The sequence below is a fragment of the Equus przewalskii genome, chromosome 1 (genome assembly GCF_037783145.1).
Source record: "Equus przewalskii isolate Varuska chromosome 1, EquPr2, whole genome shotgun sequence".
Classification (NCBI taxonomy): Eukaryota; Metazoa; Chordata; class Mammalia; order Perissodactyla; family Equidae; genus Equus; species Equus przewalskii.
Window position 1 is genome coordinate 91,988,777 of NC_091831.1, and position 18,397 is coordinate 92,007,173.

At 40.2% G+C, this 18,397-nt stretch overlaps 1 protein-coding gene across 2 annotated transcripts in view; it reads left to right on the forward strand.

The window, feature by feature from the left end:
* The window catches only part of BTBD1 (BTB domain containing 1), a 42,952-nt gene extending 24,881 nt beyond the window's left edge, over positions 1 to 18,071 (forward strand). For both annotated transcript variants that reach the window (XM_008512690.2, XM_070570198.1), the window contains exons 4-8: positions 1,950 to 2,147; positions 5,772 to 5,964; positions 11,679 to 11,766; positions 15,615 to 15,761; positions 16,235 to 18,071. In XM_008512690.2, coding sequence (XP_008510912.2) covers positions 1,950 to 2,147; positions 5,772 to 5,964; positions 11,679 to 11,766; positions 15,615 to 15,761; positions 16,235 to 16,393 — 785 coding nt within the window. In that variant the 3' untranslated portion in view covers positions 16,394 to 18,071. The remainder of the gene's footprint in view (positions 1 to 1,949; positions 2,148 to 5,771; positions 5,965 to 11,678; positions 11,767 to 15,614; positions 15,762 to 16,234) is intronic.
* The last annotated feature ends 326 nt before the right edge of the window (positions 18,072 to 18,397 follow it).

The following is an 18,397-nucleotide window of genomic DNA, read 5'->3' on the forward strand; positions in this document are numbered from 1 at the left end:
TTACTTCACCTGCCTTTGTTAAGCGATGTGTATTGGCTATAGTTGAGGCTGCTGGTGATTATTGGTGCCCATTACCATGAGTATCAGTTATTGCACAGTGAAGCCGCAGGCCTCTCTAGTGTTGTTTCTTGTTGTTGTTTTTAATCTCTTTCTCTTTGCATAAAAGACTCTTGACTGTGGTGCTTTTCAAGTTCTTATGTCTCCTTTTCACAAATTTCCTCTCTTCTCTGTCCCTGTTAGATTTCAGCCTATTATTTCATTTTAGTATGTTGGCCTCTAAAAAAGCCTCTTTCTCTGAGCTTACTGCTTCTGATCTCCTGTAGCTTAAAAATAACTGGCTTATTTTAATTTTCCCTGTGATAAGAAGGAAAGGTTTCTGAGTGAGGGCCTGAGGTGCGGGCATGACACTTATACTTGGGTGTCAGATGGGGATTTTAAACTTCTTATGTCCAAAATTAGGCTTGAGGTCTCCCCTAACCGCCCCGTCCCCGAACCTGTTCCTCCTCATCTCGGTTGATGATGCCACCGCATCCCCCCATTGCTTAGACTATCAACTTTGGAATAATCCTTGACTCCCACTGTTGCCACCTGTGTCCAGTCTGTTAGGAAATCTCATTGAGTCTTCTTCAGAATATATCCTAAATCTGCTCATTTTCTACCACCGGCTCCTGGTCCGGGCCACTGTCACCTCTGAGCTGGCTCAGTGCAAGAACTCCTAACTGATCTTGCTCCCACTCTTGTCTCTACTCATTTCGTCTCAACACAGCTGCCAGGGTGATCCTTGTAGAACATAAAGTGTCCCAGCTCACAGCCTTCCAGGGCTTCCCCTTTCACTCAGTAAAAGCAGAACCATCTACAGGGTGCTTCAGCACTGTACCCCATTTCCCCCATGTTTCGGGCCCCATCGCCTCCTACTTTTCCCTCTTGCCCCTCCGCTCTATTCCCACTGGCCTCCTGGCTGCTGCTCAGATAGGCCAGGTACACTTTCACGTGAGCACCTCCACACTGGCAGTCCTGGAATGCTTCTTCTCTTTAGGTGTCTGTTTGTCTTATTCCCCCTTACCTCCTTCAAGTCTTAGCTCGCCTGAGGCCTACCCAAACTATCCTATTTTATTATTATTATTTTTTTTGTGAGGAAGATTGGCCCTGAGCTAACATCTGTGTCAGTCGTCCTCTATTTTATGTGGGATGCCGCCACAGCATGGCTGCCCACAAGAGGCACTAGGTCCATGCCCCGGGATCCGAACCTGTGAACACGAGCTGCCAAAGCAGAGTGAGCAAACTTAACCACTATGCCACCGGTCTGGCCCCCAAACCATCCTGTTTTAAACTGCACTTCTGATCCCCCTAGCCTGCTATTTTTTCCTAGATTTATCACCTAACATACTACAGTTTACTTAAGTTTATTTAATCTGTTCCCCCCCCATTAGAATGTAAGCTCCCTGAAGGCAAGGGATTTTTTACTTTCTGTTCCATGATCGATCCTCAGTGTTTGCAACAGTGCCTGGCACATAGTGAGTGCTTCGTGAGAAATATTTGCTGAATGAGTGAATGAGTTGTATTCTGTAGACTTTATGAATTTATGTATGTTACTAATTGGAGGCTTTTTCTTTGACTTATTATTAATCTTGTTCTGGATATTTGAGTTTGCTTGATAAATTGCATGAATATATAAAATATATCTAAGCTTCCATGTATGGTAAGTAATAGGTTGAACGTTAACCTCGTAGTAATTTTTTAAAGAAAACTTTGCAGTATTTTTGCAAAAAAAATTTTGCAATAAAGAAAAATATTAATTCTTTGATATTTTTAATTATAGTCTATAGTTTTAAGTATTGAACCTTTTATTGAGATTTAAAAACTTAATATATGTAAGCATGTTTTTCAGTATTGTTTTGTTAAAGAGCAAAATATTCCTAATTTGATTTATTTTTGCGTTTTACCTATAGACACACTCTGTGCAGTTCTAGAAAGAGACACACTTAGTATTAGAGAAAGTCGACTTTTTGGAGCTGTGGTACGATGGGCAGAAGCGGAATGTCAAAGACAACAATTGCCGGTGACTTTTGGAAACAAACAGAAAGTTCTAGGAAAAGCACTGTCCTTGATCCGGTTCCCACTGATGACCATAGAGGAGTTTGCAGCAGGTATGGCTGTGACTTGACCAGAATGCATGTGGAACTGTTTTAATGGGCAGGCGGTCAGTCTCCCCGTGCAAGAGAAGGAAAGAAGCTGTTTGTTGAGTACTAGTCGTTCTTCTAATCCCGTGATACATGAAGGGTGTTTGTGTGTGTAATTTGGTTTAATTCTCCAAATAGCCCCTCAAGATAATATTATAGGTTATATGTGTTATACATTTAAAAAATATATATATTTTATATTTTTGAAATGTCATATATTATAAATACATAAAAGTTATGTATTTTGTAGGTTAGAGGACTGAACCCGAGAGAGGTTAAGTGCCTTGCCTAAGGTTGTAATGACAGATGTTTCTGGTTCTCAGAGTTGGTGCTTCTGATTTAAAATCAGACAGACCTGGTTTTGAATCTTAGTTCTATGACTAGTTCTCATTACCATATCAACATTGAGTATTATCTACTTTTAAGTCATGGCCAGGTTGATTTAAAAGAAAAAATATCTCATGATTGTTTAAAGTTATATTTCTTTATGTTTATTGGCCATTTGTATTTTTTTTGTAACATTCATGACTTATTCTGTTGGGGTTTTCAATTTTTTTTTACTGATTTATCATATATGTTTCAATTTGCTCCGAAGTTTTTGTTTTTGCTGGTCAGAATCAATGTTTGTTTTTTCTTTTTGTAAACTTGTTTTATTGAAATAGCCATATAGTAAAAACGCACCTATTAACCACACTTGTACAACTGTAGTACGTTACCAGCACCCCAGAGGCCTCCGTCGTGCTCCTCCAAGGTCTTAATCTCCCTCCCAAGGGTGGCTCCTTTCTGACCTCTGTAAATTAGTTCTGTCCGCTTTTGAACTTAATATAAAGGAAATCATACATACAGTATGTGTTCTTTCGGGTGTGGCTTCTTTCTCTTAACATTCTATCTGTTAGATTCAACCATGGGTTTGTGTGGCAGTAGCGCATTCTTTTCATTGCTGCATAATCTATTGTATGATGTGTGTTGATTTATTTATCCATCTTAGTGTTGGACGTTTGGGTTGTTTCCGTTTGAGGGCTGGTCCGAACAGTCTTGTGTGTGTCCCTTGGTGTACATGTGCACATGTAAACATTGCTGTGAGATGTAGGGTGGAGTTGCTAAGTCAGAGAGTGGGTGGATGCGCAGCAGCGGCAGGTCCTGCCCAACAGCTGCCCTCAGTGGTCGGGACAGTTCACGCTCAGCTGCCGAGTTGAGAGTGAAGAGCTTGTTCTAGTTGCCCCACGTCCTCTTCAAAACAGTATGATGAGTTTTTGTAGCTTGAGTCACTTGGAAGGGTGGGGACCTCTTTCTTTGTGGTTTTAATTTCGTGTCTCTGATGATTAGTGGTGTTGAACCTACCAGTAATTGGGTATCCTCATTCATGAGATGTTTCTTAGGGCTTTTGTTGTTTCTCTGTTGATTTGTACGAGTTTTTATATATTCTGGATACAGGTCAGATGTTACTAATATCCCAGTCTCTGGGTTGCCTTTTTATTATCTTAATGCTGTCTGTTGATAAATAGAAGATCTTAATTTTAATGACGTTAACGTATCAATCTTTTTCCTTCAAGATGAAGGCTTTTTGTGTCCTCTTTAAGAAATTTTGCCTGCCTCAAAGTCATGAAGATAGTCTCAGGTTTTCTTCTAGGAGCTTTATTGTTTTGCATTTAACATTTAGGTCTATAATACAATTGAATTTTTGGTTTTTGTGTTGTTTTTTCGCACGTGTGTATGGCTAAGGTGTAAAGGTCAAGGTTCGTTTTTTTCCCATATAGCTAGCTATTTAAAAACTATCCTCGCCCCAACACATTGCAGTGCCAACTTTGTTGTAAATCAAATGACTATATGAATGAATCTAGTTCTGGAATGTCTATACTGTCCCACTGTTATATTTGTTTATTCTTGCACTGATGCTGCATAATTTTAATTTCTGTAGTTTTATACTAAATCTTGAAATCTGGTAGTGAAAGTCCTCCATTTTTGTTCTTCTTCAGTATTATCTTGGCTCTTCTTTTGCATTTTCATATAAATAAATTTTTTAATCAGCATGTCAGTTTTCACCAAAAAAAGTCATGCAGGATTTTGATTGGAATTGCGTTGAACCCACAGACTGCTGTGGAGATCACTGACATTCTCATAGTATTGAGTCTTCCAGTTTTTCCTCTTGGTCCGCGGGCTAGAGTATATAGCTTAATTGTCAAATAGTTGGGGATTTTTCTCAGCATTGTAAGACAGCTGAAACCTTTCCAGACTGATTCATTGTAGCTGATTTTACACACACATACACGTGCAAGCACCACATTACAATAATACAACTATATGAGAGTTAATTCTAGGTTGTATTGGTCTCAGTGTTCATCCCCAGTTCTTTTATGACACGCCTTCCTGAATTCTTTATTTTGATTCACCCTGCTGCTAGGTGGAGTGTATCTTTGATTACTTTCTTTAGGTAAGTGTATGGTACATATCTGAGAGTGCTTTTCATGATCTGAAGACTTTTTTTTCGACTAAGAAAATTTTATTATAGTTTTGAATTATTGCGTCACCTATTTCTTGTTAGTTCTTCAGGAACACTGGTTACCTGTGTGTTGGTCTCTGCTTTTTAATCCTACATTTTAATTCTTTTGTCTTATTCCTTGTCGTTCTGAGAAAGTTACATGAGTTTTCATCCACATCTCTTTTTCGATCTTATGCAGTTCCAGTTCTGTTCTTTTTTGCTAAAATGCAGGTTTTAAGTTTGTAATTGTATTTTTCCTTCTTTACAACCTTTCCTTATCCAGAGACTGCATATGAACCTTGGGCCCGGTCTCATGGGCTTTTGATATTTTGTGTGCAGTATTTTAAAAATCTTAATCTAATGTTTAAAAATGGAGGTTTTACGTTAAAATCTGACTTTATGGCTTCCTAAACCAGATTTCTAGAAATCTAGTGTTTTGCAATCTCTTATTTAGATTGTTTTTACCAGCCTTGGAAGGGATCTCTTGGCATCTTTTATGAGGAACAGCATTTATTCCTAGATAAGTTTAAGCTATTTGGAAATTTTCTCAGAAGCAGTGCAATGGGGAAACTGTAACACACTATACTCTGCTTCCACAGCTCTTCCAGGCTTAGCTCCTGCCCCCGCTGATTTCTGAACCCCAGAATGAAAGCACTAGCCCATCTAGTTCCACCTCTAAATATATTCCCTTGTTTGGATTACAACCTCAGACAGGTCTTAGCTGGGGAACAGAGAAGGAACAATAGCTCTGGCTGCCATCGTAAGCGTTTCCCCACCACAGGGAATGACTCTCTTTCTGGTGAAGGAAAATCTGTGGTACTAAGAGCGGGTGTATGGATTGAAAAATCCAGAGGTCTCTCTGTGCTCCTCTGGGTTTCATCTAAGCTTTGATTTATTAATGATTTTAGTACTTACGTTCTGTTAGCTTAACCTTACATGAATTTAGAAAAACTTTAAAATTAAATATATGCTAAAATTATATATGCTAAGATTTTTCTACCTTGTTACTTTACATCTTCCAGATTTGAATTCACTTTATTGTGTGGATTATTACAAAGTTAGGGATTGAAATCAAGTCGCTTTTATTGAGATTTATATTTTTATTTCTATAGGTCCTGCTCAGTCTGGAATTCTGTCCGACCGTGAAGTGGTAAATCTCTTTCTTCATTTTACTGTCAATCCTAAACCCCGAGTTGAATATATCGATCGGCCGAGGTGCTGCCTCAGAGGGAAGGAGTGCTGCATCAACAGGTTCCAGCAGGTGGAGAGCCGCTGGGGCTACAGTGGCACCAGTGACCGCATCAGGTACCCGCAGATGGCGGGCGTGGGGATGTGGGCGGCCAGCATGTGGCTTTTATCCTCATGTTTTAGGAGCTAATTAACCAACATTTTATTTTATTCTTTGTTTAATAACTTCTAAGTTAGTACAGGAGTCAAGAAGTCTGTGAGATATACCAGTCTCCTCACTGAATCATGAGTGAGAGGACATCTTAGGAACCAAGTAAATTGAGAAAGGATTGGGTTGGGCTTTCTGCACATGAATTCTGTTTGGATTGCCACTGCTGGTGAGCCGAGGCCTAGACCTTACTTGATCAAACGCTGTTTTTACAGTCTTAGGGCTACAATTTAATACATTCAGTCTTACTATGTTTGGTGTGAGTTTTTCCTTTCTATAGACATTGCATGGAAAATATCTCAGTATCTGTTTAGAAAAGCTTGAATGGGGAAAAAAAAATCAAGAATCTTGAAAGATATATGCATATAATCCTGTTGAGGAATTTATGTGTGCTTCACTGTGTTTCCTTAGGTTAAATGTCAAAACAGAATAAGTACCAGTCTTCATAAACATGCCTCTTGGATTTTCCACTTGTAGCACTTTGGAATAAAACTAGAAACTAATAACAAGTTTATTAAAAAATAGAACTCCGAGGGGGAGAGGACTCATAAATACTGGGTTAAAATGGAAATAAAACTGTATTTGTGGACTTTAGTAATCCTTCTCAATGAGAACATTGTATATGAAAACTTAGGGATGAGGCCAAAGCATCACACAAAGAAACAGTAATAATTAACTGCTTTTACTAAATAAATTAGAGTAGAAATAAATGGCTTAAGCATTCAACCCAAGAAGCTAGAAAATGAAAAGCAAAACAACCATAAGAACAAAGAAGGAAATAGATAAATGTAGAAATTAATGAATTAAAAACAGTAGAATCGATAAATCCATAAGCTGGTTCCTTAAAAAGATCAATAAAATAAATAAGCAAAGGTAATAAAACATACTCATATTTAGAAATAATAGTGGGAATATAATCATATACTGAGTAAATTTTTATTTTAATTCTGGATTTACCCTATGCTAATAAATTGAACATCTTAATGGAATGGATCATTTTATAGGCAAATATAAATTATCAAAATTGACTGAAGAAGAAAGCGTGAATAGACCAGTTACCATGGAAGGAATTAAAAGTTATCAAAGAACTGTCCCTTCACAAGGTGGTTTTTACAGGTGAGTTGTATCAAACCATCAAGGAACAGGTCGTTTCCTTGAGCCTTAAAAGGAGGGAATACTTCTCGGTTAGTTACGGAAGGAAGCAGAACCTTATACAGGAATCTGATGAGACCATTTTCTAGATCAGTCTCGCTTACTCTACGTAGAAGAAGAAATTCTATGTAAAATATCAGCATATCGAATCTAGCAGCACCTTAGAAGAGTAATACTGTCTGAGCAAATAGAGCTTATTTGGAGATTGAAAGAATGGCTCAATATTAGGAAATTTATTAACGTAATTCGCCACAGTAGCAGGTCAAAGAAAAACAATTCGATTATTTCAGTAGATTCAAAAAGACTTTCGGTACGATTTCACCTTCGTTCCAGATGTACCTACTAATAGACCAGGTCTAGAAGAATACGTCTTCAACACGGCGACTGTTGACCCCTAGCTCAGCAGTGCCTGCTCACCTTGCTGTTCCTCAGCAGCGTTCTTATCCTTCCGATTGAGGTCGTATTAGGGTAAAGAAATTAGAGCCTGGAATGTTGGAAAGGAAGAGATCTTTTTCATTATTTGCAGATAAAATGTACATCAGTAGTTCTGAACTGCATAAAACCCAGTTCTCCTTTTTTATAATAAATATTTTGTATTCCCCCTTTACTGACCTGAAATGGAATTCATGGATAGTATGCTTCACATGTTTTTTTTCTTTGAATCGATATAATGGCCTATAAATGTAACGGATAGAATAAAATGCGTACTTGAATATGTAGACATTGGACGAGACCACATAGAGGGCAAACGAAGCAGTCGGTTGCAGTACGGGTTTGTGTCGGCGTGCTAACCAGCTACCATCGCAGGGGACAGGCGTGTCATATTAATGTCTCATGACGTTACACGAACAGCACTGCTGCCAATTCTATCATTCTCTTTAAAGCTTCCCGATAAAGTCCGGTCAGTGCTATTTATTCAGTTTCCGCATTTGCGAACTCGCCTACTCACCAAAATTTATTTATAAGCCCCAGATCAATACTTGGAGCACTTTCTTAGTCATTGGCAGGAGAAGATTCTAGTTCCCGGGGCGGGGGGGGGTGGGGGTGGGGGTGGGGTGTAGCGTGTTCCCAGCTGGGGTCTGTTGAGGGGATGCCCCACCTCCTTGTTTCCTCTCACACGGGGATGGGGATGGAGGTGGAGGCGGTGGAGGACACTCCCGCTCTGGGCCCTTGGACAGTCTGAATCCCAGTGCGGGCTCCTTTTAGTGGGGTGGCCTCAGGCAAGTCACTCTGAACTCTGTTTTCTCTTTTGTAAAATGAAATGGAATCTACTAGGCCGAATTGTTTTTAGGATTGAAGATTGTAATTTGTGTGAGGGACGCTGTGTACGTATTCCCCAGGAGCAGTGGTTTAGTGTTTGCTAATTCTGTGTTTGCAGCAACTTTATAGAATGTAACTACCACAAACAGCAAGAACTGACTGCATGATTTTCCTCTGTGGTAGGTGCCTCTTGTAAAAGTCAGCAAATATTAAAATTGCCAAAAAAACTTTGGTTTATAAATAAAATGGAATTAGGGTCAAGTCTCATAAACAAGGTTTTCACCTACGTGAATTCTGACAGGACACGTGAAAGTTGGCTGGGATCCCTGTGTTAGGAGTCTTTCTAAGCATTGCAGGAGATCTGGTGTCCCTGGCTCTCTGCCCCTAAACCTTCATGGGACAGAGCGAGCCTCCTTGGGGATGGAGCTTCGTTTGAGAACAACGGATCCACCTAAATAACCTCAGGATCTGCTAAAAATCTATTAGCACCAAGAGAAGAGAATAGTGGCCTCTTTAAAATGTAGATGTAGAAGCCAGTGACGTTCACACAGGTCGTCAGAGCTCAGTTACAGACGGGGCTGCTGCTGCTAGTTCACAGTAATGGGAATGTACTAATGCCACTGCATTATACACTTAAGAATGGTTAAGATGGCACATTTTGTTATATTATTTTGCCAAAAAAAAAAATTTTTGTTTACATTTTCAGTTATAATATTGAGTAAAAACAGATCCCACTTACAAGAGTAAAAAATAACATAAAGTAGCAGGATTGAATCCTGTAAGAAATGTACAGTATGGTACCTTTATGAAGAACTGGAGAACTTCAACTAGAGTCAGACAGTGTCCCTCCAAATTAACCTATGCATGTTATGCAGTTCCTTTCAGAAGTCAAATATTTTTGGCAAGGAGGAGTGGCTTGGCAAAATTATTCTAAAGTTAATCTGGAAGATTAAATGTTTCTTTTTTACAAAGAACAGTAGGAATCAAACATGGAAAGTATTGTAAAGCTACAGTAAGTTAGTGTCGTATGGAATATAGCACAGAGGTCAGAAACCCACCTGACATAAGTGAGAGAGTCTTAGTAGGGGTTAACCACTGGGAAAACATGGTTAGAGCCATCTACCAATATTTGTATTTTTAACATTACAACAATGAAAGTGCTGGAACAGGTGCATGTTTGTTTATTATGAGGATGAGATAGGCCTGTCTAAACTCGGCATAGATCATAATTTGACTACAGATAATCCAAAATTTTTATGTCCAAAGCCCCTACAAGAGATAAATGACAGGAAACTTTTTGTAATGGACATTACTGACAAAGCATAACTGTATAACATGGTTTTTCAAATTCACATGAAAAAGACACTCAGCAGCAGAGAGAAATAGGGAAAGAACTTGAATATTTCATTAAAGAGAAAATAGTATGCATATTAGCAAATGTTTTAACTCATTAATAATCAAAGAAATATAAATAGAATTTGTCAGTTTCTCAACGGCAAAAAGAAATTAAAATCCTCATGGTTGTTGAGAGCGAGATAGAAACGATCATTGTTTCTCATAGGTGTAAAATGTAGTGGTCTCCCCAGAACGCAACCAATAGTGTTTGTGTGAAGCCTCAAGAATGTGCCTTTCACTCCCACCAGCAGTTCTACTTCTCGGCATTTATTCTCAGGAAATAATTAGGCTCTGCAAGCTGATTTAGTATAGGATCGGTCATCAGGGCATTGTTCTGTAACAAGAACTGCAGGTAACCTAGATTGTCCAACAGCTAGGGATTAGCTATATTTGGTGAATCACTGATAATCTTTTGCCTTTTTACATGAAATAAAGGTATAAAAATATATATATTCTGATGACTTTTAAATAATACACGTTCATAGAAAACAGTCTATTTTCCTATTGTTAAAAAAGAGAACCAGAAGACTGGAGGGATGTGTGCCGAGGGGAAGCAGCCCAGCTCTGGATGATGGGTTTAGAGATGCTTTACATTTTCCCCCTTGATGGTTTTAACTACATTTTCTAAGTTTTTTTTCCAGAGAATATGTTGCTTTTTTATAATAAGAAAAAACTACATTATAAAAAGTGCATTTTAAAAATTTTGAGGAGGTCTTCATACTGCCCTGGGAGTTTAACATAGTGGCCAAGAGCGTGGGCTTTTGATCCCGGCAGACCTGGAATCACGTCCCAGCTCCGCCACACTTTTTGATGTAGGCAAGTTAATTTCTCTCAACCTCAGTTTCCTCAACTATAAAAACTGACGGTAATAAAAATAATACTGTATTACTTAGTTTATAGAGCTGCTATGGTGATTAAAGGAAATAATTCATGTAAAGAACTGAAGCTCAGTGCCCAGCACAGGAAGTGCCCATAAAGTGGTGGGGGTGTGGTGATGATAATCATCACAATAATATTGAAATTGTTATCGAAAATGTTGAGGATCAGTAATTTATATTACAAATTATCTCTGATTATACAGTCTTTCAGTGCCATTTGTACTTGATGTCAGTTTTTATACATTTATAAAAGGGAGTAGGGTGGGTGTAGTTCTTAACTATTATGACCAAACTGGACTTGCCAGTTGCTCCACTGTGAAATCGCATTCTGATCTCCCTGGGGTCCTGTCCCCAGGCCTCCACCACCAGTGCTGTTACAGCAGCCTGCTTCCTTCACAGCTCTTAGCACAGTTTGTAATTATTGATTTATTCCTTTCTTTACTTGTTTATCGTCAATGTCCTCCGTTAGGCTGTAAGTGCCATGGGGTGGAGACTGCCCAGTTGACCGTTATTTCCCCAGCACCAACGCACGGGTGGCCTCAGTAAGTGTTCACCGTGCTGAGGAAGAGTCACACTTTGGGATGCTGGGCTTCAGGCCAATGGGTGCCACCGCTGTGTTCATGAAGGAGATGTGCAAACATATTTGGACTAAAATTATTATTACAAGAAAAGTGGGTATTTAGGTTAAATAAATTCCTTTGACTCTCAAAAATGTACAGTATAGAAAATAAATTCTACTTAAGTTCCCTTTAAGTTAAAATTTACTCTGGAAAGGTTTTTTTTGCAAGCAGATGACATTTCCAAGGATATCTGATTTGTGATAGTTTTTATTAGTAAAATTAGATATTCCAGGTAGTACTTAAAAAAATTGATAAGCCTTGAGAATATGAACTTACTGAATTATGTATGTTATTTTATATTTGGCTTCATTCTCTCAGGTTCACAGTTAATCGAAGAATCTCTATAGTTGGATTTGGTTTATATGGATCTATTCACGGTCCCACGGATTATCAAGTGAATATACAGGTACACGTTTTCCCCACTATATATCATCTTGAAATATAACAAACATGTAATTTTACAATAAGATATTGTAACTTGACAAAGATGTTGTAATTTAGTAGCATTTTAAGCCTAGAGAGTTCTGTTTTACAAGTGATCAAAAAAATGTAGTTTCAGGGAATTGGTCCAGGAACCCCTCTGTTGGTCCTTCCTGCTGTGCCTTGGCTGGCTTAAGATGCCCCTGCCTTTTCATGGCACTTGAACTCTAGGGCTTGAAACTGTCTGTTTCTTCTAACTCCTGTGAACACCCTCTGGTTTCTGATTGTCTATGCTCCCTGCCTCATCTCGAGATGGGCTCTGCCTCATTTCTTAATCTGGAAGAAGGTTAAATACCGCCTCTTTCCCTTCCAGTAAACCAGTGTTCTGCACCCTTTTGAGGGTACACCCAGTTAGGAAAATTATTTTTGAAACACATCTTCATTGTACTTTTATTTACAAACTATACATATACCATACTGTCCTTACACATAAATTAAAACACAAAAGATAGAAATGAGAAAAGAAAGCAATCTTTCAAACTTTTATCAGCAGAAAGAACTGCCCTTTGTAAAATGTTATTTATATATTATTTTTAAAAGTAAAAACCTAGGTGAGCCCTGTGATCAAAATGCATCATTAGTTTTTGAAATGCACAGCAGTTCAAAGCTCTGATTTGGTGAAAGATATGTCACTACCTCAAAGAGACCTTGTTCCAAATGAAAGAATCTCCTAGATGAAGTCATGTTCATTTTCTAATGCTGTGCACTAAGGATTATAGTGAAATTCAGCTGATAAATTTACATCACTCATGTCAATTTGTCATTCTTACAACACAGTTAGAAAATTACCCTTTTTTTTTTTTTTTTTTTTTTTTGGTGAGAAGGATTCGCCCTGAGGTAATATCTGTGCAAGTCTTCCTCCATTTTTTGTGTGTGGGATACCTCCACAGCAAGGCTGACGATGGAATAGGTCCATGCCCGGGATCCACACCTGCAAACCTGGACTGCCAAAGCAAAGCACGCAGAACTTTAACCACGCAGCCATGGGGCCAGCTCTGAAAATTACATTTTTAATTTTTTTTTAAGGATATTATTTTTCCTTTTTCTCCCAAAGCCCCCTGGTACATAGTTGTGTATTTTTAGTTGTGGGTCCTTCTGGTTGTGGTATGTGGGATTCTGCCTCAGCATAGCTTGATGAGCAGTGCCATGTCTGCGCCCAGGATTCGAACTGGAGAAACCCTGGGCCACCAAAGCAGAGCACGCGGACTTAACCACTTGGCCATGCGGCTGGCCCCCTTTTTGTTTTTTTAGGAAGATTAGTGCTGAGCTAACATCTGCTGCCAATCCTCTTTTTGCTGAGGAAGACTGGCCCTGAGCTAACATCCGTGCCCATCTTCCTCTACTTTATATGTGGGATGCCTACCACAGCATGGCTTTCCAAGCAGTGCCATGTCCACACCCAGGATCCAAACCGGCGAACCCCGGGCTGCCGAAGTGGAACGTGCACACTTAACGCTGTGCCACCAGGCCGGCCCTCTGGCCCCCATTTTTAATATTTTTAACAAATAGGTTCAAAACCCACTGAAATTGTTTATTTGACAGATTGTAAAGCAGGTTAGGAAATTCTGTTTCCATCTTTTTAAGTGCAGAAAAACCACAGTAAACCTCTGAAGGGTGTAAAAGATTTTCATGATCACTCCCCATTTCACTTTATATACTTTATAAAAGTGTTGTCAAGATCCTATCCAATGAGATCCAGAAACCCACTTAAGCAGGCTGTCTAGCCTGCAGGCCTGAGAGGGAGCGAGGCCGCTGTCAGCCTTGGCTGGTGTGGAAGCCTGCTCTCCCCCCACTGCACCTCATCCCTTAGCTCAGACACCAGGCTCAGCGCAGACTGAGGGAGGGCATCATCAGGGTCACAGGTGTACTAAGTGGTAAAACGTGAATACTCGGAGTAAACTGAACAGAAATAGGACTTCTCTTTATTTTCTTGCCCCAGTGGCTGGTGTCATGCACCCTCCAGCTACACCACCAGATAGATGGTCTGGGTTTGAGTCTCAGCTGCACCACCTCCAGGATATGACTGTGGGCAAATTATGCCCCTCTCTCAGCCTCAGTTTCCTTGTCTGCTGTGACACTGGTGGTGCCTGCCTTGTGGTTTTGTGGGGACAGTGAGATGCAACGGGTTTGGAACGTAGTCTGTTGCTGTCGTTGTTGCTTGGTCTCATAATTTGACTTTCATAACAGCTTAGGAAGAAAGCAAAGCAAGGTCGCCCCAAATTAAAAGACCACCTGAGGCTCAGAGCAGGGAAGTGCGTTGCTCTAGATCACACTGCTACAGCCACCTGGCGTCGCACTGCTGCTTTCAGGGCACTGTTGTGTTGTCTTTAAAATTTTTTATTGAACTGTGATAAACATAGAGAAAAGTGCACGTTTGTAAGTGGTACATATGGCTTCCTTTTCGCAAACAACACACTTGTCTAACCAGCAGCCAGATCAAGGAACAGGACATCACAGCACCCGAGCCCCCTCATGGTCTTCTCTGCTCGCTGTCCCTGCAGAGGCAGGCCTGCAGTCCTGAGCCGTGGCTGCAGACGTTGGTTTGGCCTGTCTTACGACTACTGTTTTGTCTACTCTGTGCACAAAGGCAGGCTGTGAGCCGCAGCCTCTGCGCGGGTTGCTCTGTGCCCGGGAGCCTGCACCGCTCTCCTCTGTGTAGCCGCGCTCCTGACAGCGAGTTTCCCCTGCCCGCACCGTCTTCTCACGGCTCCGGCTGTGGCACCGGGCCGAGCCGCCTGCACGTCTGCTCTCGTGGCTGGAAACTGCTTGAGGGTGTCCCGCCGTGCCTGGCGCAGATTATGGGACTAGAGTGAAGACAGAATTTTCACATTTTCAACATCCACATACGTGAATACTGCGTTTAAGGTTATTTTAATTTCAGTAAATAACATTTAGACATAGGAAATGCTACAGGAATTTCCTAGCAACAAGACATAGGGTAGCAAGGAGCAAAGGCTCATTTCCCTCAGGTATCTAAAATGCAGACATTCTCGGGGCTGGCCCCGTGGCCGAGTGGTTAAGTTCGCGCGCTCCGCTGCAGGCGGCCCAGTGTTTCGTTGGTTCAAATCCTGGGCGCGGACATGGCACTGCTCATCAAACCACGCTGAGGCAGCATCCCACATGCCACAACTAGAAGGACCCACAACGAAGAATATACAACTATGTACTGGGGGGCTTTGGGGGAGAAAAAGGAAAGAAATAAAATCTTTAAAAAAAATAAAATAAAATGCAGACATTCTCAAAAAACAGTTGTGAGGGCCACCACGGTGGCACCTCAGTTAAGTTCGCATGTTCCACTTCAGCGGCCCAGGGTTTGCCAGTTCAGATCCCAGGTGTGGACATGGCACCGCTTGGCAAGCCATGCTGTGGTAGGCATCCCACATATAAAGTAGAGGAGGATGGATGCAGATGTTAGCTCAGGGCCAGTCTTCCTCAGCAAAAAAAAAAAAAAAAAAAAAAATTGACAGCAGACGTTAGCTCAGGGCTAATCTTCCTTAAAAAAAAAACCAGTTCCAAAGCCTGGAAGCTCCTCTCTCCTGCAGCCCAGCCCCAGCCCCCTGACATTCTCCCCAGCTTCTCTGCGATGAGTGACAAATATCCATTTTCTGACAGCATGTTGAAAGCCATCTTTGGTGATTAGAGAGAAGTAGAAAAAGTTACAACACAGAGATGTAGTCGTCTACTCTGCTATTCCTAAAGGCTTTATATTCTTTTCTATGAAATTTTGTGTCTGTTGGTTTAACTTAAATGTAACGTCTCTTTTAAAAATTACAGATCATTGAATATGAGAAAAAACAAACCCTGGGACAGAATGACACTGGATTTAGCTGTGACGGGACTGCTAACACCTTCAGGGTCATGTTCAAGGAGCCCATAGAGGTCCTGCCCAGCGTGTGCTACACCGCGTGTGCGACACTCAAGGTACGAGTCGTCTGGGGCGCCACACGGGGAGCCCATGGGGCCCAGCGTTCCTCGGGGCTGTCATGGGGAGTTGCTGACAGAGCCTTTTAGGAAGACGGGGAGGAGGGGAGCTGGGCGCCAGAGCCCCGGTGCTTTGAGAAGAGAGGCGCCTCGGCACAGCTCTGCTCCGGGAGAAAGGGTTCCTCCTCAGCAGCCCTTTGTTTGAGTAGGAGACTGAATGGTTGACGGAAGAGAAAATAATTATTTTCTTAAAACCATTTCACTCTTCCCTAATAGCTGAGTTCTACATTCAGTATTTTTAATCATTAATTAGCTTTGATTCAAAAACTTCATTTTTCATTAAATGACTTGGCATAAAATTTTATACAAGAGCTGTAAGGAAATATAGTAGATCGTTAATCTAATTAAAACACCACATCAAGTTGAGTGCTTATTAAATGAAAATTACTAATGAAGCTTTTGTTCTCGTTTAGGGTCCAGATTCCCACTACGGCACAAAAGGACTGAAGAAAGTAGTTCATGAAACACCCACTGCTAGCAAGACTGTCTTTTTCTTTTTCAGTTCCCCTGGCAATAATAATGGCACTTCAATAGAAGATGGACAAATACCAGAAATAATATTTTATACATAATGTAGCATTATCACACATCTTGCCTAAATAGAACCATACAGTCTAGTCTCAAAGGCATAAAAAACTGGCCACAAAAAGGAGTCTGAGTGTTATGAATATTTATAATTGTAAGATAAGAAACATTTTAGTTTCTTAGAGGAGATAGAAAAACATTGATTTAAATCTCTGCATGATTTAAAGGCAGATTTCCGTTTTCTTATAACCTTAGGGAAAAAGAGAACTGGGTTTAATTATTAAAAAAACCTGCAGCTGTTTCAGCTTTATCTTGTATAATTTCATAGATCAGCTGACTCATGGTCTTTCAACAGTTTTATAATTGAACGATTCTTGTTATATATAAAGTAGTTGTTAGTAGTAGTTTTTGTTTTTGTTTTAACTATTTTGAAGGTTAGATGAGATGGGTATATAGGCTTAGCTATTTTGAAGGTTACTTGAGATACCAGATGCGTCAGTTTTCCTACAGAATTAACTCATTTCAGAAAATTAAGAAAACTGACTTTATATTTGGAGTTTTGAAATATCTGTTGGAATATTGCTAGAAATAGGCCTAATCAATGCCCAAGAAGCTTTTCAGTGCATTTACAGAAAAGGCTATTTTGTAATAGTATAGTCCTCTGTTACATAGTACAGTTTTAAACTATAAATGGCGTTTGTACAAATTCACAATAATGGGATATAAACCGATCTAAAGGTATGGTCTCAGACTGCATCCTTCTCATCCCACTGCACCACTGTCCCTGGCTGTCCGCATGGGGGATGCTGCCGAGAACGCCCGAGACTGAGATGAGGATGGTGACGATGATGGTGACTGGCAGACAGACATCAGTTCATGGTGGTGATAATCTCACACAGCAGAAAATGAAATGAAATATTAACATTTCTAACAACTACTTTGAAATTTTAAAGATAGCCAACAAAATCACTCGTGCTGAAAAGTATACATTCTGTCACCTACACAGTTCTATCCAAGAAGTAAAGTCTGTGTAATGTTCGTGACCTCACTGTCGTCCGCAGCTACAGCTGTATTAGGAGGGGGTAGGAAGGGCATCTGGCAGAATGACATTTATACACTTTTTTGTAAAGCAAAATTTTTATATAAATAACATTCTTTTTTTCCCTTGAAAGTGATTATCTTATAAAAAACTTAGATGTAATTAAGTTTAAGGTATATCAAATAGTTGTGGAAGATGGTTAAAAATCACAATTCTTTTAAGTGTCAAGAATTTTTTCTAAATAATGCTATTTAGGATATAAAAATTCTTCATCTAAAGTAGTATTTCATTTTATATTTTCAAGAAGGTAGCGACGTGTGTTGGTGGCAGAGGTCTCTTCATATTGCTGAAGAAAAGGGAAATTTTCCTATTTCTGGTAACATGACCTTGGGCGTATAAATCTCAGTTAACTGGAATATCTATGGAATGTGTGGTTCTGGTTAACTAAAGATTAACCAGCAGATATTCTGTAGTAACCATTATGGGGTAGAAAATACTTCTGCCTTAAACAGTATGGTATGCCAGAGACAAGTTGGTCTTTCGATGTTTGAGGCATTTCAGAGGCTTCGAGTGCGTTGCACTGAACGATTGTAATTGAAGGCAGCCATAGCAGGCGCAACAGGACTGTTCACTGATACGGGACATCCCCTGGAATTTTTAAAAAATAAATGTCTATTATCCTTTTATTTTTTTGTCACTTGTCTTTTTCTTCTAAAAATTGAGGGTAAGACAGCATTTTGGAATGAGGATTCTAGTTAATTGAGGTTTAACCTTATTTTTAATTTACGGAAGTAACGCAACACAGGTAAGAATGCTGCGGCTGCCTGGAGGCGGCTCCGCCCAGTGCCACTCTGCTGCTCTCGGTCTCGTGCTCAGGCTTCCCTCGTCCTGGTCCCCTGGTCCCAGGAGGGCGGGCAAGCAGACTGCTCTTGCTCTTGCTCTGTTCCAGCGTGACGACTGTCTCGCCGCTGTTGCGTGTTGACAGCAGCTGCTGAGTGACAGCTGAGTGGCA